Source organism: Convolutriloba macropyga, chromosome 14, assembly GCF_964194025.1.
Source record: "Convolutriloba macropyga chromosome 14, txConMacr16.3, whole genome shotgun sequence".
NCBI classification, from domain to species: Eukaryota; Metazoa; Xenacoelomorpha; order Acoela; family Convolutidae; genus Convolutriloba; species Convolutriloba macropyga.
The window spans coordinates 30,179,170-30,196,031 of NC_134481.1; the positions used below are offsets into that span (position 1 = coordinate 30,179,170).

Below are 16,862 nucleotides of genomic sequence, written 5' to 3' on the forward strand. Positions count from 1 at the left end.
TAATGTGCGCCCACAAAACTGGAGCGCACAAACGGAAAAGATCCAACATTTCTTAGCATGATCTTACAATGATATACATATATATATATATATATATATATATATATATATATATATATAAGAATCAGATTTGATCTTTTTATGGATTTGAAGAACCATGTGTGGCTCTTTATAGGATAATGAGAACAAAATATGGTTCTTTAATGGTTACTAAGAAACATAAGTGGTCTTTGTAAAAAGACGCGGATCTTTTGATCTTTTGCATTGCCCCCCCCCCCCCGGATATTATGCACCCCTGTATCTTAGGCAATACCCTGTCACAGAACACTTGCCATTACATAGTAAATCATTAAGAGCAGTTCATTACATAGCCAATCCTTCATATCAGGCTTTTTTGCGTTTGCGAACTTGAGTGAAGACGTGTTTGTCACCACATACTGCGTGGAAGAAATTTGAACAACAGTGACAAAAACGAGGATAATCTATACAAAATTCCTTCAATGATCTCGAAATTTCACTTTTTATGTCATCAATGTCCGCAATTTGTGAGCAGGGGTATCGTCATCCACGGAATGTAGTTACTTTAGCGCGGATGTTAGTGACATAAATTCCTGGATTATAGAGACAGAGATCCGTTGCTGATTCTGGCTTGTCGTAAAATTCTGCGATCGCGGATATAATGACCAATATTCCCAATTTTGAGCATATACGAACTATTTTTCCTTTCTGTCACTGATGTCCGCAAATAGCTAGAAAGCATAATTATAAAACAAGGGGAGTGGTCAATGCTGAAATTCACAGGCAAAATGTGCTTACTCAAAATGTACGTTTGGCAACATAATGTTTGAATATAATGGATTAAGGGAAAAAATGAAAATCATGCGTCTACTCTGTTTGCCGCCCGCTTAGTTGGCTTATATTTTTACGCCCCTCAGGCCTATGTGCTACAAAGCAGCATATGATTTTTACCTGGGGGCGTTAAAAACACTGGGGCGGCAAAACAGAATAAATGTCAAAAATTTTAGAAATAGCCTCGTTGAAAATAAGAGGAAGAGAAGTTTTGTTATACGAAATACTGAGCAAAATCGGATTCACGTACATATTATATAGCTTTACCCAGTGTCATAGCACTGTTGGGTTATATTATTTGAATGGCTACAGGGAATAGTGGAGCTCAAATATGTCTTGGTAATGTTACAAAAAAAAGGATCTTTTCCATTTGTGCCACCAGTACATTATGCCCCCCCCCCCCACACACACGTGTCTCCGGGGGTAGCAAATAATATGCACCCACTAAGCTGGGGGTGGGCAAAAACGGAAAAATAGTCCCTTTTCCCATTATAACCCCACAGCTTTGTGGTCAGATGGCCTGTGCCCCTACCCCAAATGTTAGTAATTATACCATAATGGGTGCTATAATTCTTTGCGGGGGTATAATGAGACTATTTTGCGCTGAAAAGACCATCTGATCGAAATATAGTGCCTTCAAAATCCCTTTTGACAAGACCATCCCCAGACCAAGTGATTTCTGATCACACTTTTGTTAGCTTGGAAAGGTAATGTGATCAGAACATTACCAGCCCGTACTTAACGCCAAGTCAATATCAGTACTGGGCAAGTCTAATTCCAAGTCTAGATATCAGTACTGATTCAGAGCTAAGATCATAACACATTAAAGACTTGTCAGACTTGGTACGTCTTAATACAAGTGCGAAAATAAAGTTCCGTAGGGGGATCCAACCCACGCTCTCCATGTACTTAGGTGTTTGTCCTTCTTACTGCGCCACCGTGACTGTTGAAGTTTTGTCTTTTGCGCTGTTAAAGTACGCTTGAAAGATGCAAATTTCAATCGAGAAAGCGAGCAAATTTTATTACATGGGAGACTTGCATTTACAATTGCCCAGTACTGATTATTACTTGGAGTTCGGTACGGGAGAGTAAACATATCTCGATTCTGGTGCTTTCTCGCGTTTAAACAATGACGATACCGAATCTGTCTCACGTATAAAAACGGCGATGCTAAAGATTTCTTACGTTTAAACGACAACAACTTCAATGTGTACCACGTTTAAAAAACAGCGATAGCTTTATTCCGATGCGCTGAAAAAAAAACAATACAGAATCTCGGATCTATTCTGTTTCGGCCCTCCAGTGTTTTTATGACCCCCGTTAAAAAATATAGGTTATATAGCAAGTTACTATGTAAAAAAAGCACGTGCGTCTGGGGGGTCATAAAAGATTTATGCTCACTAAGCTCGGGAGGGGCGCCGAAACAGAATAGATCCGAATCTCTTACGTTTAAAAACTGCGATACCGAAACTCGTATATTATATAATGAACAACAACGACAACCCCGACTCCCTCTTACTTCCAGAAAACGATACCGAATCTCCGTTATGTTAAACAACGAACAACAACAACGATACCGACCATGAAAACCATAAGAAATTTATCGTTGTTGACTAGAAAAAGTTGGCGATACCGATGCTTTCTTGGGTTTCAGAACCAAAGATTTCTCAACTAGGGATGTCATCGTGTTATTGCCAAGCACGTATACTTTGCAGACTTTTTTGAAAAACACCATCTCTTCAAAATGTCACCCAATAATGAACGATTAATTGAAAGAATTGACAAGATATTCGATAAAGTAGAAAAAATAGTTGAAAAATCTACAAACTAAATAACTGTTCCTACAAAAATAAATGTTTTTGTTTCTGAATTTTTTCTGGTAGAAGAATGGCACGGGACAGTAGAAGGCAAATGCTGACAGAAATTGAAAACTCCATAGTTCTTCGAATTACTTTTTTTATATGAACTTGATATGCCTCCAATTTCCAGTCTGACAATATGATGAAACTGTTTCCTAAAATGAGCATGAAAAACAACGTTTATAATTTAAAATTGTTTTTCGTCTTTACGCGCGTTTTTTGATTTAACAAGGTAAGCAAATTTTTATTACAAATCAGGAGACTGATGGGTACTGAATCATTACAAAAGCAGGAGACGTAAAGTGATTGTTGTCTGAACATTGGGGAAAAAGTCTCCTTATAGGTTTCCGGTTTTTTCATCATCTTAGACTTGAAAAACACAACACACAAAAAAAGCTCAACTAAAAGCAGATTTTCGTCTGTATTGATTTCTTCAACGAGTATGTAGAAAAATAATAATAAAAAAGGAAGCCAATCAGCAAAGAATGGCAATTGCATTTCAGAAAAAAAATGTTAGTTAACATGATGCTGTCAGCACTTTTTTTCTGATTACTTTTTCTAATTTGTTGTTTCTGTTGATTCTGTTTTTAATTATAAAAGTTAGTTTAAAAAATTTATGGCAACTTTAACTGAGCCACAAAAGTTTTTCATAGGTTTGGGCTTCAGTTTCATAACTACGACTTTTCCACAGAAAAATTCGAACAACAGGGGTCTCAGGCTCTTAGTTCATTTAACTGGAGAATATGAGATTTCAAAAACATGTTGTAATTTTCAGCTCTTAGTTTCCACTTGAAAAATAATGAAAATATATGAGGTTTTACTGCCATTTTTCCATATGTTACCGAGTAAACTAAATGAACAATGCGCTATTTAAATAAAGCAGCGAGAAAAGTATTACGTCATAATTTCTTAACCATTTAACATCTAATATGCATAGAAAGCTCAGAAAAATTTCGTGTAACATAATTTTCGTTAAGCCTACTAATATACTAAATCGATTGCGCTCTTTTTAGGCTTAACATTTTTATGTTTCGAAATCGTATCGGTGACCAATCTGAGCTCAGACAAAAAACCTGCTAGCAAATATAGCTAGATTTGCCGGGCCATTTAAACGATGCTTTTTGCCTTGACGTTTCGACATACAGTTGTTGTTGAGAGATAGCTTATATCTTGAATTTATAGCCTTTGCCACGATAGTCTGTATTTAACAGCTATATTTTTGGTGCCGTACTCTTCGGTATCAGGTGATAGTGAAATTGCGTCCAACTACCCCACCACCCGCAATCTGGAGGGATATCCTACACAACATCGGCCGGGTGAAACACGTTAGAGGTGGCAGTGAAATCATCACCAGCGACACAACGACTGGATCTAACTGTTCTAGGCCAGTCGCCCATCCCAAACGAAACCTATGCCAGCGGATTATTCCCATCACATCAACAACAAACCCTGTTGAACCGGAACGAGTTTCACCATGCATTCGTCGAGAATTCAACTAGCGGAAATAATTCGACCTTTAGTGGGGCTACAATTCTTGATACAGAAACTTTAGTCGCGACCGCACAGCAGACACATTGTTACCCAACACTTCACCAGATTACGCAATTCAGTTAGCAAATAACATAACAGTTCATAGTGTTTCGGCATATGTAGCTTCCAATTTGGGCAGTGAGAGTTATCAACGCCCTACAAGTGACCTTGAACGGAATTCAACGACAGCCATGAAGACAATATCAATTGCACTTGGGACCCACAAAAATACATCAGATACAAAAACTTTCAAAGACGTAAGACGGCTCAGGCGGCAACTGAGCTAGCGGTGTGCTACAGGTGACGGAGTACAACATCAGAGATTGGGAAACCAACATTTCAACTGTTGATGGATTGGCCGACAAAAATTTGAGGTCCCAACAAGTATACAAAAAACTTGTAAGACTTACCCAAACTTCAACTTAATTTTCATTTGACGCTATAAATTTATTAAACCAGCAAATCTAGTACCCTCCATTGCCCCAGAAGGCTGATTTTTTGAATAACGGTCATCCGATAACATACCCCTCACAATTTTTTTTTTGAAAAACAATAATTTTGACAAAATTTTGTCAAAATCTAGAAATAATCAAATTGCGGTTTTTTTTACAGTTCTTTACTTAAAAGCGTAGCAAAAAAAAACTTGAAAAAATTGACGAAAATTGAGAAAATTTTGCAATACTTCATTTAGAGCGTCAATAAATTGCAAATCGAACATTTGAATAAAAACGGGTAGAGGTAGAATTTAGAGTTTGGTCAAAATTTTCAAATTTTGAAAAGAAAAAAAAAGAATCAGATATCTGATTTTTTTTCACAAAAAGCGCTTATTCTTGGTAAGTCGTGAAAATTGTGCATTAACATCAGGGTTCGGAGTTTGAGCAAAGCTCACTTCAGTTATGTTGTAAAAACATTATATGGTTTTCATATTAGCTGCAAGTTCACTGCATCACGCCATAAAAACTTTGCCTCAAGCGTTACAAGACCATTATAAAAAAGGAATTTACGCATTACCGGGTCTGAGTTTTAATCCTAACGCTTTGAAAGTCCGAAAAACCGCGCAATTTCAATTGAGTCACTTCTTCCGTGATAAAAAGAGGCTAGTTATATGGCATGATGTGGTGAACAATTCATTGTCCTGTCATCGCAATAACAACAATAAGCCTTTAACACCTTCGCACCTTATTGAAGTGCTTGAAAAGTATCAGGAGCGCATAGAAGCTATAGTGTATTGCCCCAGAGAGGGAACTCCTGATATTTACAATCAGCTCAAGCGTAGTACTCTCGTTACCATCCATTTAGTGAAAGACATTGTGTCTAAACGTAAACAGAAAGATCTTAGTTTACTTAAAGAGTACAGAGCATTACACCAAAGGCCTGCGCTTGAGCTGAAAACACTCACTATAGTCTTAGCTCATATGAACAACCTCCGGTCCTTGATAACACGCTCCCGACCGAAGAAACTTTCAAAGCGCCGTCGTAAAACGCTTCGCACCCGTCATGCGTTCGAGGAGGCGGAACTCACACAAGCCTTTGATAACCTGAATGTCACTTAGTTTTGCGCTGTTGTGGGAGTCTACCCGCTGACTGGCGGTGTGACTTAGTTAACTCACGAGTTACGGGTTAGTTTGTGGTTGGTTCTTTCCGATAGCGCTTTACTAAACGTTTCGCTCTCCCCATTCTTCGAGTTTTTCACTACCGTCCGTTTTCCGCAGGTTATCTGGTTTCATTTTCCGCTTCCGTCCTTTTGTTTCCGTGTCACTTTGTTTCCTTCTACCCCCGTTTATTTGTTGTATGATGTAGTATGTTGAATTTTTGCTGTAGTAAAATTTCTTTCTGCTAGTATGCTGGTTTGTTGTTTAGTCTCGTTCCTTGCTAGAGTGTGACTTAAGTTCATTCTAGAGTTACGGCTGGTTTGTTTCGTGACTTTCACCACACTTGTTTGCTAGCAATTTGTTGTAGCTTTATTAATTTTCGTAGTATGCCTTTTTGTTGTCTGGGTAGGGTGGTTTGCTAGGGTGTGACTTAAGTTTGTTCTGGAGTTACGGCTAGTAAATTTCCTGACCTTTTCGACTTTTGGTTATACTACATCGTTGCCGTAAATTGTTTCAGGTTTTGATGCCGTTGATAAAGCCCCATAATGTTTTGTGCTAGTTTACCTGGCAGTAGCTCCTCTCCTTCTTTCTAGGGTGTGACTTAAGTTTATTCTGGAGTTACGGCTAGCTTGTTTGGTTGAGTTTGTTGCTGTGGTCTGCTAGCATCGATCTTCCCGCCTCCTCGCTTGTGGTTTCCGCCCCGCCCGTGCCGTTTTCCCGTTTCGTCGCGCGCCATCCGCCCGAGGTTTCCGCCCCGCCCGTGCCGTTTTCCCGTTTCGTCGCGCGCCATCCGCCCGAGGTTTCCGCCCCGCCCGTGCCGTTTTCCCGTTTCGTCGCGCGCCATCCGCCCGACGTTTCCGCCCCGCCCGTGCCGTTTTCCCGTTTTGTCGCGCGCCATCCGCCCGACGTTTCTGCCCCGCCCGTGCCGTTTTCCCGTTTCGTCGCGCGCCATTCGCCCGACGCTCCCGTTTGTCCGTCCGGTTTCCCGTTGAGTCGTGCGTTACTCTTTCGGCGTCTCTTCTCATCCGTCCCGTCTCCCGTCCTGTCCCGTTTCGCGCTTCCTGCGCACCGTTCTTTCTCTTTTTGCCGGGTACTATTGTACTCGACGAACATCTTTGCTCTTTGGCGGTTTGCTAGGCAAACCGTCACACTAGGGTTCGTTATAACCCATTTGTGTTGTGCTGTTGCATGTGTGTGTACTTTATATTAGTACCAAATTAAACTTGTGGTTCCTGTTTTTCTTAAGATCATGACAACTTTGCAGGACAAACTCAACAAACTTTATAGTGCGAGGGCAAAATTAGAGGCTGAACTTAATAACATCTATGGTGAAATTAACAATGCTGTTGATAAGCAAGACAGGAAAGTTAAGTTCGAACGTCTGTTTGTGAAGTGCAAAGACGCTTTTATTAGAGTAGTTGATAAAAATGAAGAGCTCTTTGATCTGGCACAAAAGACTGAAAATCCAGATGCTGCCTGTAAGAACCTTGAAAAATGGTTAGAGACTGTAACAAAGAAAACTGATGAGTTCATTGCTGCTGCTCGAGGGTATATCAATTCGGTCCATGACAAAGAGACAGCAGAGCGGTACACCTCTCACCATTCAAAATCAAGTTCACATATGACTTCCTCAAAAAGATCAAGTCAGCGTTAACGAGACTTAGAACTATCGAAACTAAAAAGGGAGGAACTTGAGAAACAACATGAGGCAAAGCTTCGCATTGCTAGACAGCGTCTTGAAATTGAAAAACAAACGAAATTGCGGGAATTGGAAATTGAGCAGCTTGAGGAGGATCATCGCAAGGAAGTAGCTGCTGCAGCCCTTGAGGAAATTGAGTTGATGACAAAATCATCAGCAGACGGGTCCGGTACGGGCAAAATGAGTGGGCTCTTTACGGAAAGAAGTTCAGTCAAGAGCAAGAAACTTGTTCAAGATTGGGTTAATTCGTCACCGGCCGGGAACAGGGCAGATGTTGCAAACGAACCGAGTTTGCACTTTTCTGGTTCCATCGCCCAATCCAACCAAGCAATTGTCCAACGACCTTCTTCAGCTCACCTTCCAAACTCACACTTCAATCTCAATACACATGGTCAAGTTGAGGCCAACATCAACCTCCCTATCCATGAACCAATTAGTAGAACCAATGTAACCAATGAAGCACATAATGCAAACAACATCATGCAAGAACAGCAACAGCCTCAATATACGCCTCCATCACCAGTAAACTTTGGTATGCCAACTCAACTAAACGCCCCAAACACAGCCCGACAACTGTCTCAAGCAACAATGCACTTCGATGCTTTACAGTTGGATCATCAATTCCCTCGCAGGTCGAGCATGCCGGGACAATTGAATTTAGTCAGCCCTCCGCGTTCACCACCTTTAAACACACTCGTTAATGCTCCGCTAGCACTTAACCCGCAACAAGCACACATAAATGTACTAGCCCCCCCATCCCCCGTTCTAAACCCCGCACCACCGCATTTCCCGTTAATCCCACCAGCATTCCGTTTTCCTCCTCTGCCGCCACAAGCACTCCCACTACACGCCACTAACCCCGTGGCGAATAATGTCAATCTGTTACCCCATTCTCCGCCTGCACCAATCATTTCCTCCGCAAACATTTTTGTACCTCAACTAATTCATCCACCACCCCCACAAAAGAGTTTTCAGCCCCAAAATTTTGTCCCTATAACCCACGCACCTCCTGCTCCTCCAGACCCAAATGTCTGGCGTTTTCCGGCAGCAGTCCCATCTAATGCAGTACCACTTGTACGTACACCTGCAAATTTATACACCGCACAACCGGCCCCGTTAATCAACCCTCATATCACTACATCGCTCCGCTCCTCTCAAGTACAAGCAGCAGCAGGCGCTCAAAATCACGTAACATCAGACTTCATGCAAGCGAATCCATTTAGTTCTTCCACAGGTACCGCCCCCCCACCTTTGTCACTCCGATCATTCCGCCAACGTATGGAGCTACCGTTCCGAACCCGTTGTGTTGGGGTGGCCCGCCGCATCCCACACCTTCGGCTCCTTCTTTGGACTCTGTGGATTTGATAAAGCAGTTGGCGGAGGCAATTACTTGTAAGAAGAACGATCCACTGCCCGAGTGGAAATTGTCACAGTACAATGGTGATCCACTGCAGTGGCACGAATGGTTCGGACAATTTAAAAGCGCCATAGACGCACAGTCCTTGACTGATGATGTCAAGTTAACATATTTAAAAACACTTTAAATCACTTTCATATGACGCAGACCTTAAGAGCGCCTCACTTCTTAACACGGCTGTGCAAAAATTGCCGCCCAATCTAAAAGAGTCTTGGTCACTCTTCACAGTGAAGAAACATTGGGTTAAGCCAACACTCCTTGACTTCAACGAGTGGTTGAAGGAGAAGGCCGAGGCACATGATTTAATGAAACAAACTTCATCGAAAGCAAGAACTGAGGATAACACCAACTCAGTAGTAAAGACCAAAGTTGCCTCAAGAACTTTTGCTGCTAATACACAAACTAAGGGCACTCAAAGAGCAGCCTCAACATCGGCAACGCCTGCAACCCCTCGCTGCATTGTGTGTAAAGGTAACCATCGCATCTGGGAGTGTAGAGTATTTAAAGAAAAGTCTCCCAGTCAGCGAGCAAGGGTAGTGGCGGAAGCAAAACTGTGTTTCTCATGTTTGAGAGAAAAGCTTATGTTTAGGCAATGCCCAAATCCCAGGAAATGCAGGAAAGACGGATGTAACAGCTCCCATAATACACTTCTCCATGGAGCTGAGAGGGTTTATCCATCAAAATCCCCTTCAAACAACAACAACAGTAATTCTAATGCTGGCGCAAATCAAAGTAAACTTCCTAGTGTCCAATCATCGAGTAAGACCACTACTTTGTCATCTGTGAGTAGTGTGAAAGGCCTCCTTCAGGTGACTGAGTTACAGTTGAAGAGCTCCTCCGGTAAAGATACCACGGCTTTAGTTTTGTGTGATACCGCTTGCAGCAACTCTTGGGTGTCCAATGATCCTGCAAAGAGACTTGGTTTGCACGGTACAGCATTAAAACTAACAGTCAAGGGTATAAATACCGAGGAGGTTGTAGACACTAAGCTAGTTGAACTAATTGTAGCACCACGCGACAACCAAGCATTTGAACCCTTTAAAGTCAGCCCCTACGTAAAGGAAGATTTGAATGTAGGCGCCGATGTCATCAACGTTAAAGCACTTCAGGAAACATACCCGCACCTAGCAGTTCTAGACCCAGTTACATATTGCTATGGAAGCATTGAGATGATACTTGGACAGGATGTGTATCATGCCATCCGCCCGTTAGAGTACTTCGCTGCCGACGAGAAGTCCTCGCCCTTCGCTGTTCGCTTGCCCATAGGTTGGGTTCTAAGCGGCCCTCTACCGTCGTCTTCAGGTTTAGTCTCGACTTGTTTCAAAGCTAATATGGAGCAGGATTTTGAACTCGCTAGTCAGGTAAAATCTTGGTACGACATGGAGTCGTACGGCGCACTTAAGCAAGTAGACCCACGATCCGCCTCGGATGCGCGTGCGCATGAAATTTTTGAAAACACCACCGTGCATAATGGAAAAAGGTACGATGTAGGAATGCTATGGGCTGAAGATAACATCGAACTGCCCAACAATTACTTCTCAGCGCTGCTTCAATTGAAATCTTTGGAAAAGCGGCTTACGAAAGACCAGACTTTAAGGGAAAAGTACTCGAATACCATCAAAGAGGACCTAGACAAAGGCTACGTAGTAAGGGTCAAAGATGCTCATAAGGTGGAAAGTCGCTCGGAACGAGAGTGGTACCTACCACACCATGCGGTTGTTAACCCGAACAAGCCAGGCAAGGTTCGTAGGGTACTAAACGGAGCAGCAAAATTACATGGCGCATATCTTAATAAGTCATTACTCACCGGACCTGACCTACTGCAAAACCTAATCTATGTACTCCTACGGTTCAGACAACATCCATTTGCCGTATCCGCCGACATTGAGGGAATTTTCCTCCAATTTGGAGTGTTGCCATGTGATCAACCATCATTGCGCTTTTTATGGCGGGAGGACCCCACATCAAATGTTGTGGTACACCAGTATACGCGCCACATCTTTGGGGCAAAAGATTCGCCCACCTGCGCCAACTACGCACTTCAGCGCACGGCACGCGATAATGCTAAGGAGTACCCAGAAGCTGCGAAAGCCGTCCTTGAGAACTTCTACATGGACGATTACTTGGACTCAGTGGAATCCCCCGAGAGTTCCCTCATTAGGTCGAAGGAATTGGTACATCTTCTCCATCTAGGTGGGTTCAAGCTTACCAAAATTGTAAGCAATGTACCAGATCTGGCTGACCGAATTGATGGGTCTGCTCAATCCACTGAACCGAAAGTCATCGTTTCATCAAAGGAGGAATCAATGCAAGTGCTTGGTCTTAAGTGGGATCACAACAACGATACTCTGGTTGTGAGTAGGGGCACTAACAGCACCATCACGAAAAGTTTAACACAGCACTTGGTCTTAAGTCTTGTGTCAAAGGTCTACGACCCAATTGGTCTTGTCGCACCTTTCACTGCTGGTGCTCGGTTAATCTTGAAAGACATTTGGCGTGTCAATGGACAAAGTTGGGATGACGAGTTACCTAAGGACACAGTTGATAGATTCCTTGCCTGGTGTATTGAACTGCCGCGGTTAGCTGAGATCACTATACCGAGAAGTTACTTTTCAGGACCATTCCAACATCTTGAACTCCACATGTTTGGTGATAGCTCGCAAGACGTATTCAGTGCAGTAGGTTTTCTTAGGGCTCAAGTAACTTGCAACTCCGGGGAGATTAAAACAGAGCTGGCGTTTGTCTTGGGCGAGGCCCGTGTTGCACATATGAAGGTAATGACAGTTCCTAAGTTGGAATTACAAGCCGCTCTCCTCGCTGCCCGTTTAAAAAGGGAAATCTGTCGAGCATTAACGGTTACTGTGGATAAAGTCTTTATGTGGACAGATAGTACCATCGTCTTGCAGTGGATAAACTCAACAAACAAACACCCCATCTTCATTGCAAATCGTGTTAGTGAAATCCTGGAGAACACCAGCGTTGACCAATGGAACCACGTTGCCACTTGTGATAATCCGGCAGATGCTGGCACGCGTGGCATGTCCGCTGAAGTTTTGCAATCAAGTAGCTGGGTGAGGGGTCCTGACTTCTTAAGAACTAAGCAATTCCCTTTTGTGCCAAATACTGACGTCGCTGATAACATCAAATTCGGCGTTGTAACCAAGGAACAAGATGATGACTCCATCTCATCTCTAGCCGCATCCGTAACCAAGCCGCCTAAGGAACAAAGCTTTAATCTAATCCCGTTTGATAAGTTCAGTTCTTATCAAAAATTACTTCGTGTCACCGCATATGTGCTCCGTCTTTTACCATCTCATGAAAGTTACCGTACCGTAGACGGCAGCATAGCCGACCCTGTTGAGCTTGAAGAAGCCGAGCGTCATCCCCAGTACTTGGTTCAGGGAGAGTCCTTTAATACTGAAAGAAAAGATCTTCTTGACAACAAATCCGTTAAGAAGAGCAGCCGCATCGCTCAGTTTACTCCGTTTATTGGGCCCCATGGTCTCATCCGTTCTTCTGGTCGACTCCGACGGCTAGTGGAAATTGACTTTGACACTAAGCATCCTATCGTGCTGGATGCGCGTCATACTTTTGTTAAATTGTTTCTGCGGCATACTCATTTGAAGAACCACCATCAGGGCATTGATTACTTACGGTCAAAGGTACAGGAACGTCATGCCATCCTTAAACTACGTTCCACGCTGCGTTCCATCAAATCAAACTGCGTCTTGTGTAGAAAGTTCCGTGCAGCAATCATTCAACCTATCATGGCAGACCTCCCAAAGGAGAGACTCGCATACCAGTCTCCTCCCTTTACCAACACCGGGGTTGATTACTTCGGCCCATTCTCTGTCACAGTTCGTCGTACTACCGAGAAGAGGTGGGGATTTCTCTTCACTTGTCTCACTACTCGTGCTGTCCATGTTGAAGTTGTCCCGTCCATGGACACTAGTTCTTGTGTAATGGGAGTGGAGCGGTTCGTCTCCCGTCGGGGTACTCCTGCTATGATTTGGTCGGATAATGGTACGAACTTCATTGGAGCGGAGAAAGAGCTCCGTGAATGTGTGGAAAAATGGAATACGCTTAACATTGCCACCGAACTTGCACATAAGGGCATTAAGTGGAGGTTCAATCCACCCAGTGCGCCACACCAAGGTGGCATCTGGGAGAGGCCAGTTCGAAGTTTTAAAAGAGTACTGTACACTATCGTCGGTACGCGTCGCCTCACAGATGAGGTGTTGAACACTACTTTTTGTCTGGTCGAATACGCACTAAACTCACGTCCCTTAACGCCCGTAAGCGCCGACCCGTCCGACCTAGGCGCAATAACACCTAACCATTTCCTACTCGGTAACCAAGCAAACAGAATTCCGTCTATCGTTGGCGTCGTCGAGTTCGATCATCGTAAGCGGTACGCCCGTGCACAGTCCTACGCCAATGCAATTTGGGCACGTTGGCTTAAGGAGTATGTACCTGCACTGAACCGTAGATCTAAGTGGCAGACGCCTGCCGAGCGTCACCTCAATGTTGGTGATTTAGTTTGGATCGTTGAAGAAAGCAACGCTAGGGGTTACTATCCCACTGCTCGGATTGAAGAACTTCGGTTCGGCTCCGACAGCGTCGCCCGCTCCGCCGTCTTACGCACGTCATCCGGATCGCTCGTCCGCCCGCTCGTTAAGCTTGTACCGATCCTCCCAACATTTTCTTCCAGGCCGGAGGATGTTACCGAGTAAACTAAATGAACAATGCGCTATTTAAATAAAGCTGCGAGAAAAGTATTACGTCATAATTTCTTAACCATTTAACATCTAATATGCATAGAAAGCTCAGAAAAAGTTCGTGTAACATAATTTTCGTTAAGCCTACTAATATACTAAATCGATTGCGCTCTTTTTAGGCTTAACATTTTTATGTTTCGAAAACGTATCGGTGACCAATCTGAGCTCAGACAAAAAACCTGCTAGCAAATATAGCTAGATTTGCCGGGCCATTTAAACGATGCTTTTTGCCTTGACGTTTCGACATACAGTTGTTGTTGAGAGATAGCTTATATCTTGAATTTATAGCCTTTGCCACGATAGTCTGTATTTAACAGCTATACCATAAATGTTGCAATCTAAAATCAACATTTCCAATTCTTTTTCCACTTTTAAGCATATCTTTTGCACTTGTTTTTTCACTGAAAAATTTTGATATCTTATAACTTGCACTCTATAAAAATGTTATGATTTCAAATTCTCATAGACTCCATTTTAGGAAGTTTTAGTTTTATATTTTTTATAATTTATACTTTTTGAATTATGAGATCAACCCGATTTCTGTCTATCAAATATTTTTGTTATTGTTGACCTTCATTGTTTCTCAATCCGCATGTGTTTCCACATGCTTTCAGTTTATAAATGTTATTAGGCACGGAATAACGTCTTATTTGACTAGCGCTGGCGCTGCCTTAATCGGCTGTGAATTGCAGTTAACAGCAAACTGCATGTCACAATCTTTGAAGAAATATACAAGTCTTTTCGAGGCGACAAGCTTTGTCAGCAATTTTCATTATAGTTTTTTTTCATCTTCTTCTGTGAGGAAAATTTGAGTGATTGGCATTGGCTGAAATGGGTCGATTATGAACTGACAACCAACCCCTGCCCCTCGTGCTTGGTTAACATATGACATAAATCCTCTAAATTTACCACAATGTGGAGCTATATTTTCATGGCGGCCTATAATAGAAACACTACAATTTTCTCACTAAAAATAATATTAAAGAATATTCAAAGGTTAAAGACCATTGGGACTATGTTCGTGGTCGAATTAAAAAAGAATTGCTGGCACTGAACGACTTCATTGTGAAATCTCAGCCAGAAGCAAGAAGACTGGAACCGCTGCTCAAACAGAGTCTGGACACTTTGACTGATTACAACCATAAACTGGACCAAATAGAGCAAAAGTTCAATTTTGGACGTTCGCAGTCGGCTCCACCCAGAGTTATACAGAGATATAATCAGTTTGTTTTCTCTCTTCAATTTTCTCTCTTCTATTTTAAACCCTCGTCCTTTGGACAATAATCTTAAGTGACGTGGGTACACGAAGGCTAACCGTAATTCAGATAAATTCTCGATTTCAAACATAAGAAAACCGTCGGTACGTTAAATCGTTATTTAACAAAACTGACGGAAGACCTTACTTTTTTGTTCTGTAATGTCGGAATGCTCGGTTTTCAAACGTAACAAATCTTTGGTATGGTCGCTATCAAAAATTTTATACGAAAATCCTCTTTGGTATGATGGAGTTCAAAACTCACTGAATGTAAATTGATGACCTGATTCTGCATCGATGTTCAACTTGTATGCGGCTTTTAAAAATAAAAGTCTTGACGGATATATGGATATTAATTAGTTATCTTTGTTAAACAAGATAAAGAAGAAAGTACAATGAAGTTGGTCCATTTTTTAAAACCATTACAATTAAAGTTGCTGATTAATAGCCGCCCGCCCTCATCTACAATTAAAGTTGCTGATTAAAACTACAATTAAAGTTGCTTATTAATAGCTGCCCTCATCTTCTCAGCCGGCTGTTATAGCGGTCCTATTTATTTTTGACAATTCAAAGAATTTGAAATGTATTGGGCGCTGCCTTTTCGAGCAGGAATATTGGCGGAGCGTCTTTTTATATCGGTAATTTGTTGGAGTCTAATTGAAACAGGTAGTTAAATGCGCGAAAAAAGTGTTTAGGTTAAATTTATGAAGAGCAGAGTGAAGAGAGAGAGAGAGAGAGAGAGAGAGAGAGAGAGAGAGAGAGAGAGAGAGAGAGAGAGAGAGAGAGAGAGAGAGAGAGAGAGAGAGAGAGAGAGAGAGCGAGAGCGAAATAGGTTGAGAAAAATTTTTGCTGATCGAATTTTCGAAATTTTTTGATCACGTGCGCCATTCTGAAAGCAGTTTTAGCTTAAACTAAAACATTCAGTCGAGGATGTTTCAAGGATGTTTGTACTGTTTAGCCAAATCACTAATAGCGCGTTTGGAAGCATATTTGACCATCTGAATAAAAAAAATGTTAAATTCAATATTTTTCAGCATTGTTTTCCATTTTGCCATGTTATACGCTTAATTTTCAGCAGTTTTGTATTCTTGTTTAAATTTATATAGCAATTGGAGATTCTTGTGGTTTACAATCAGCTTTTTTTGTAGTTTTGTTAGATTTTTAGATATAATTGTTGTTGATTTTAAGTTGTTTTTTTTTAAGATAATTGATTAAATTTAAGAACAATTTGGACACACTTTTGCAGTTTTTAAGATATCTTTTAAAATATTTTTTGTTCATTTTAAGCTTCTATCTATAATCTTTTCTTGTTCAATATTATTCTTTGGATCTAGTTTGTGTGTTTTGCTCCTAAGAAGTGCCATTGAGTGTCGGAGAGGGAACGTTTCACTGAATAAATTATACAAATTTCTTAGGTTTTTTGTTGTTTAAAATTTTCGTTGTTTAAAAAGTTTCTGCCAGTTGTTGTATGGGGTAAATACCTAAACAGAAGCTGCAAAAAACTTTTTCGACAATTAATAAGAAATTTCAACTTTTTGGGTAACTTTCAGCGTTGATTTAACTCTGCTGAAGGAGTTTTTGAAGATATTTGTTTTGAAGCCGCAGTTCGTAATGAACCTTTTTGGATATATTCTGTTTCCCCCGGTGTTTTCTATGATCCCTCTGTTACAGACTATATGTTGTTTGTTATATAGCACGTTACATTGTTGGAAAATAGCTCGTGTGTCTGGGGTTCATAAACGATTTATGCTCACTAAGGTGGGAGGGCTGAAAATGAATAGATCCACTTTTTTTTATCAGATTCTTTATCAGTTTTTGTTGTCAGGTTTTGCGTCGCTTGTTGTTCTTTCAAAATGATTGGCATTATCCAATAAGCGGTTCAT

General features: G+C 41.6%; 1 protein-coding gene across 1 annotated transcript in view; it reads left to right on the plus strand.

Moving 5' to 3' along the window:
- Positions 1-16,862, plus strand: part of LOC142353163 (uncharacterized) — a 116,676-nt gene that overhangs the window by 74,066 nt on the left and 25,748 nt on the right. Inside the window, exon 3 of the mRNA XM_075405375.1 lies at positions 14,721-14,947. Coding sequence (XP_075261490.1) covers positions 14,721-14,947 — 227 coding nt within the window. The remainder of the gene's footprint in view (positions 1-14,720; positions 14,948-16,862) is intronic.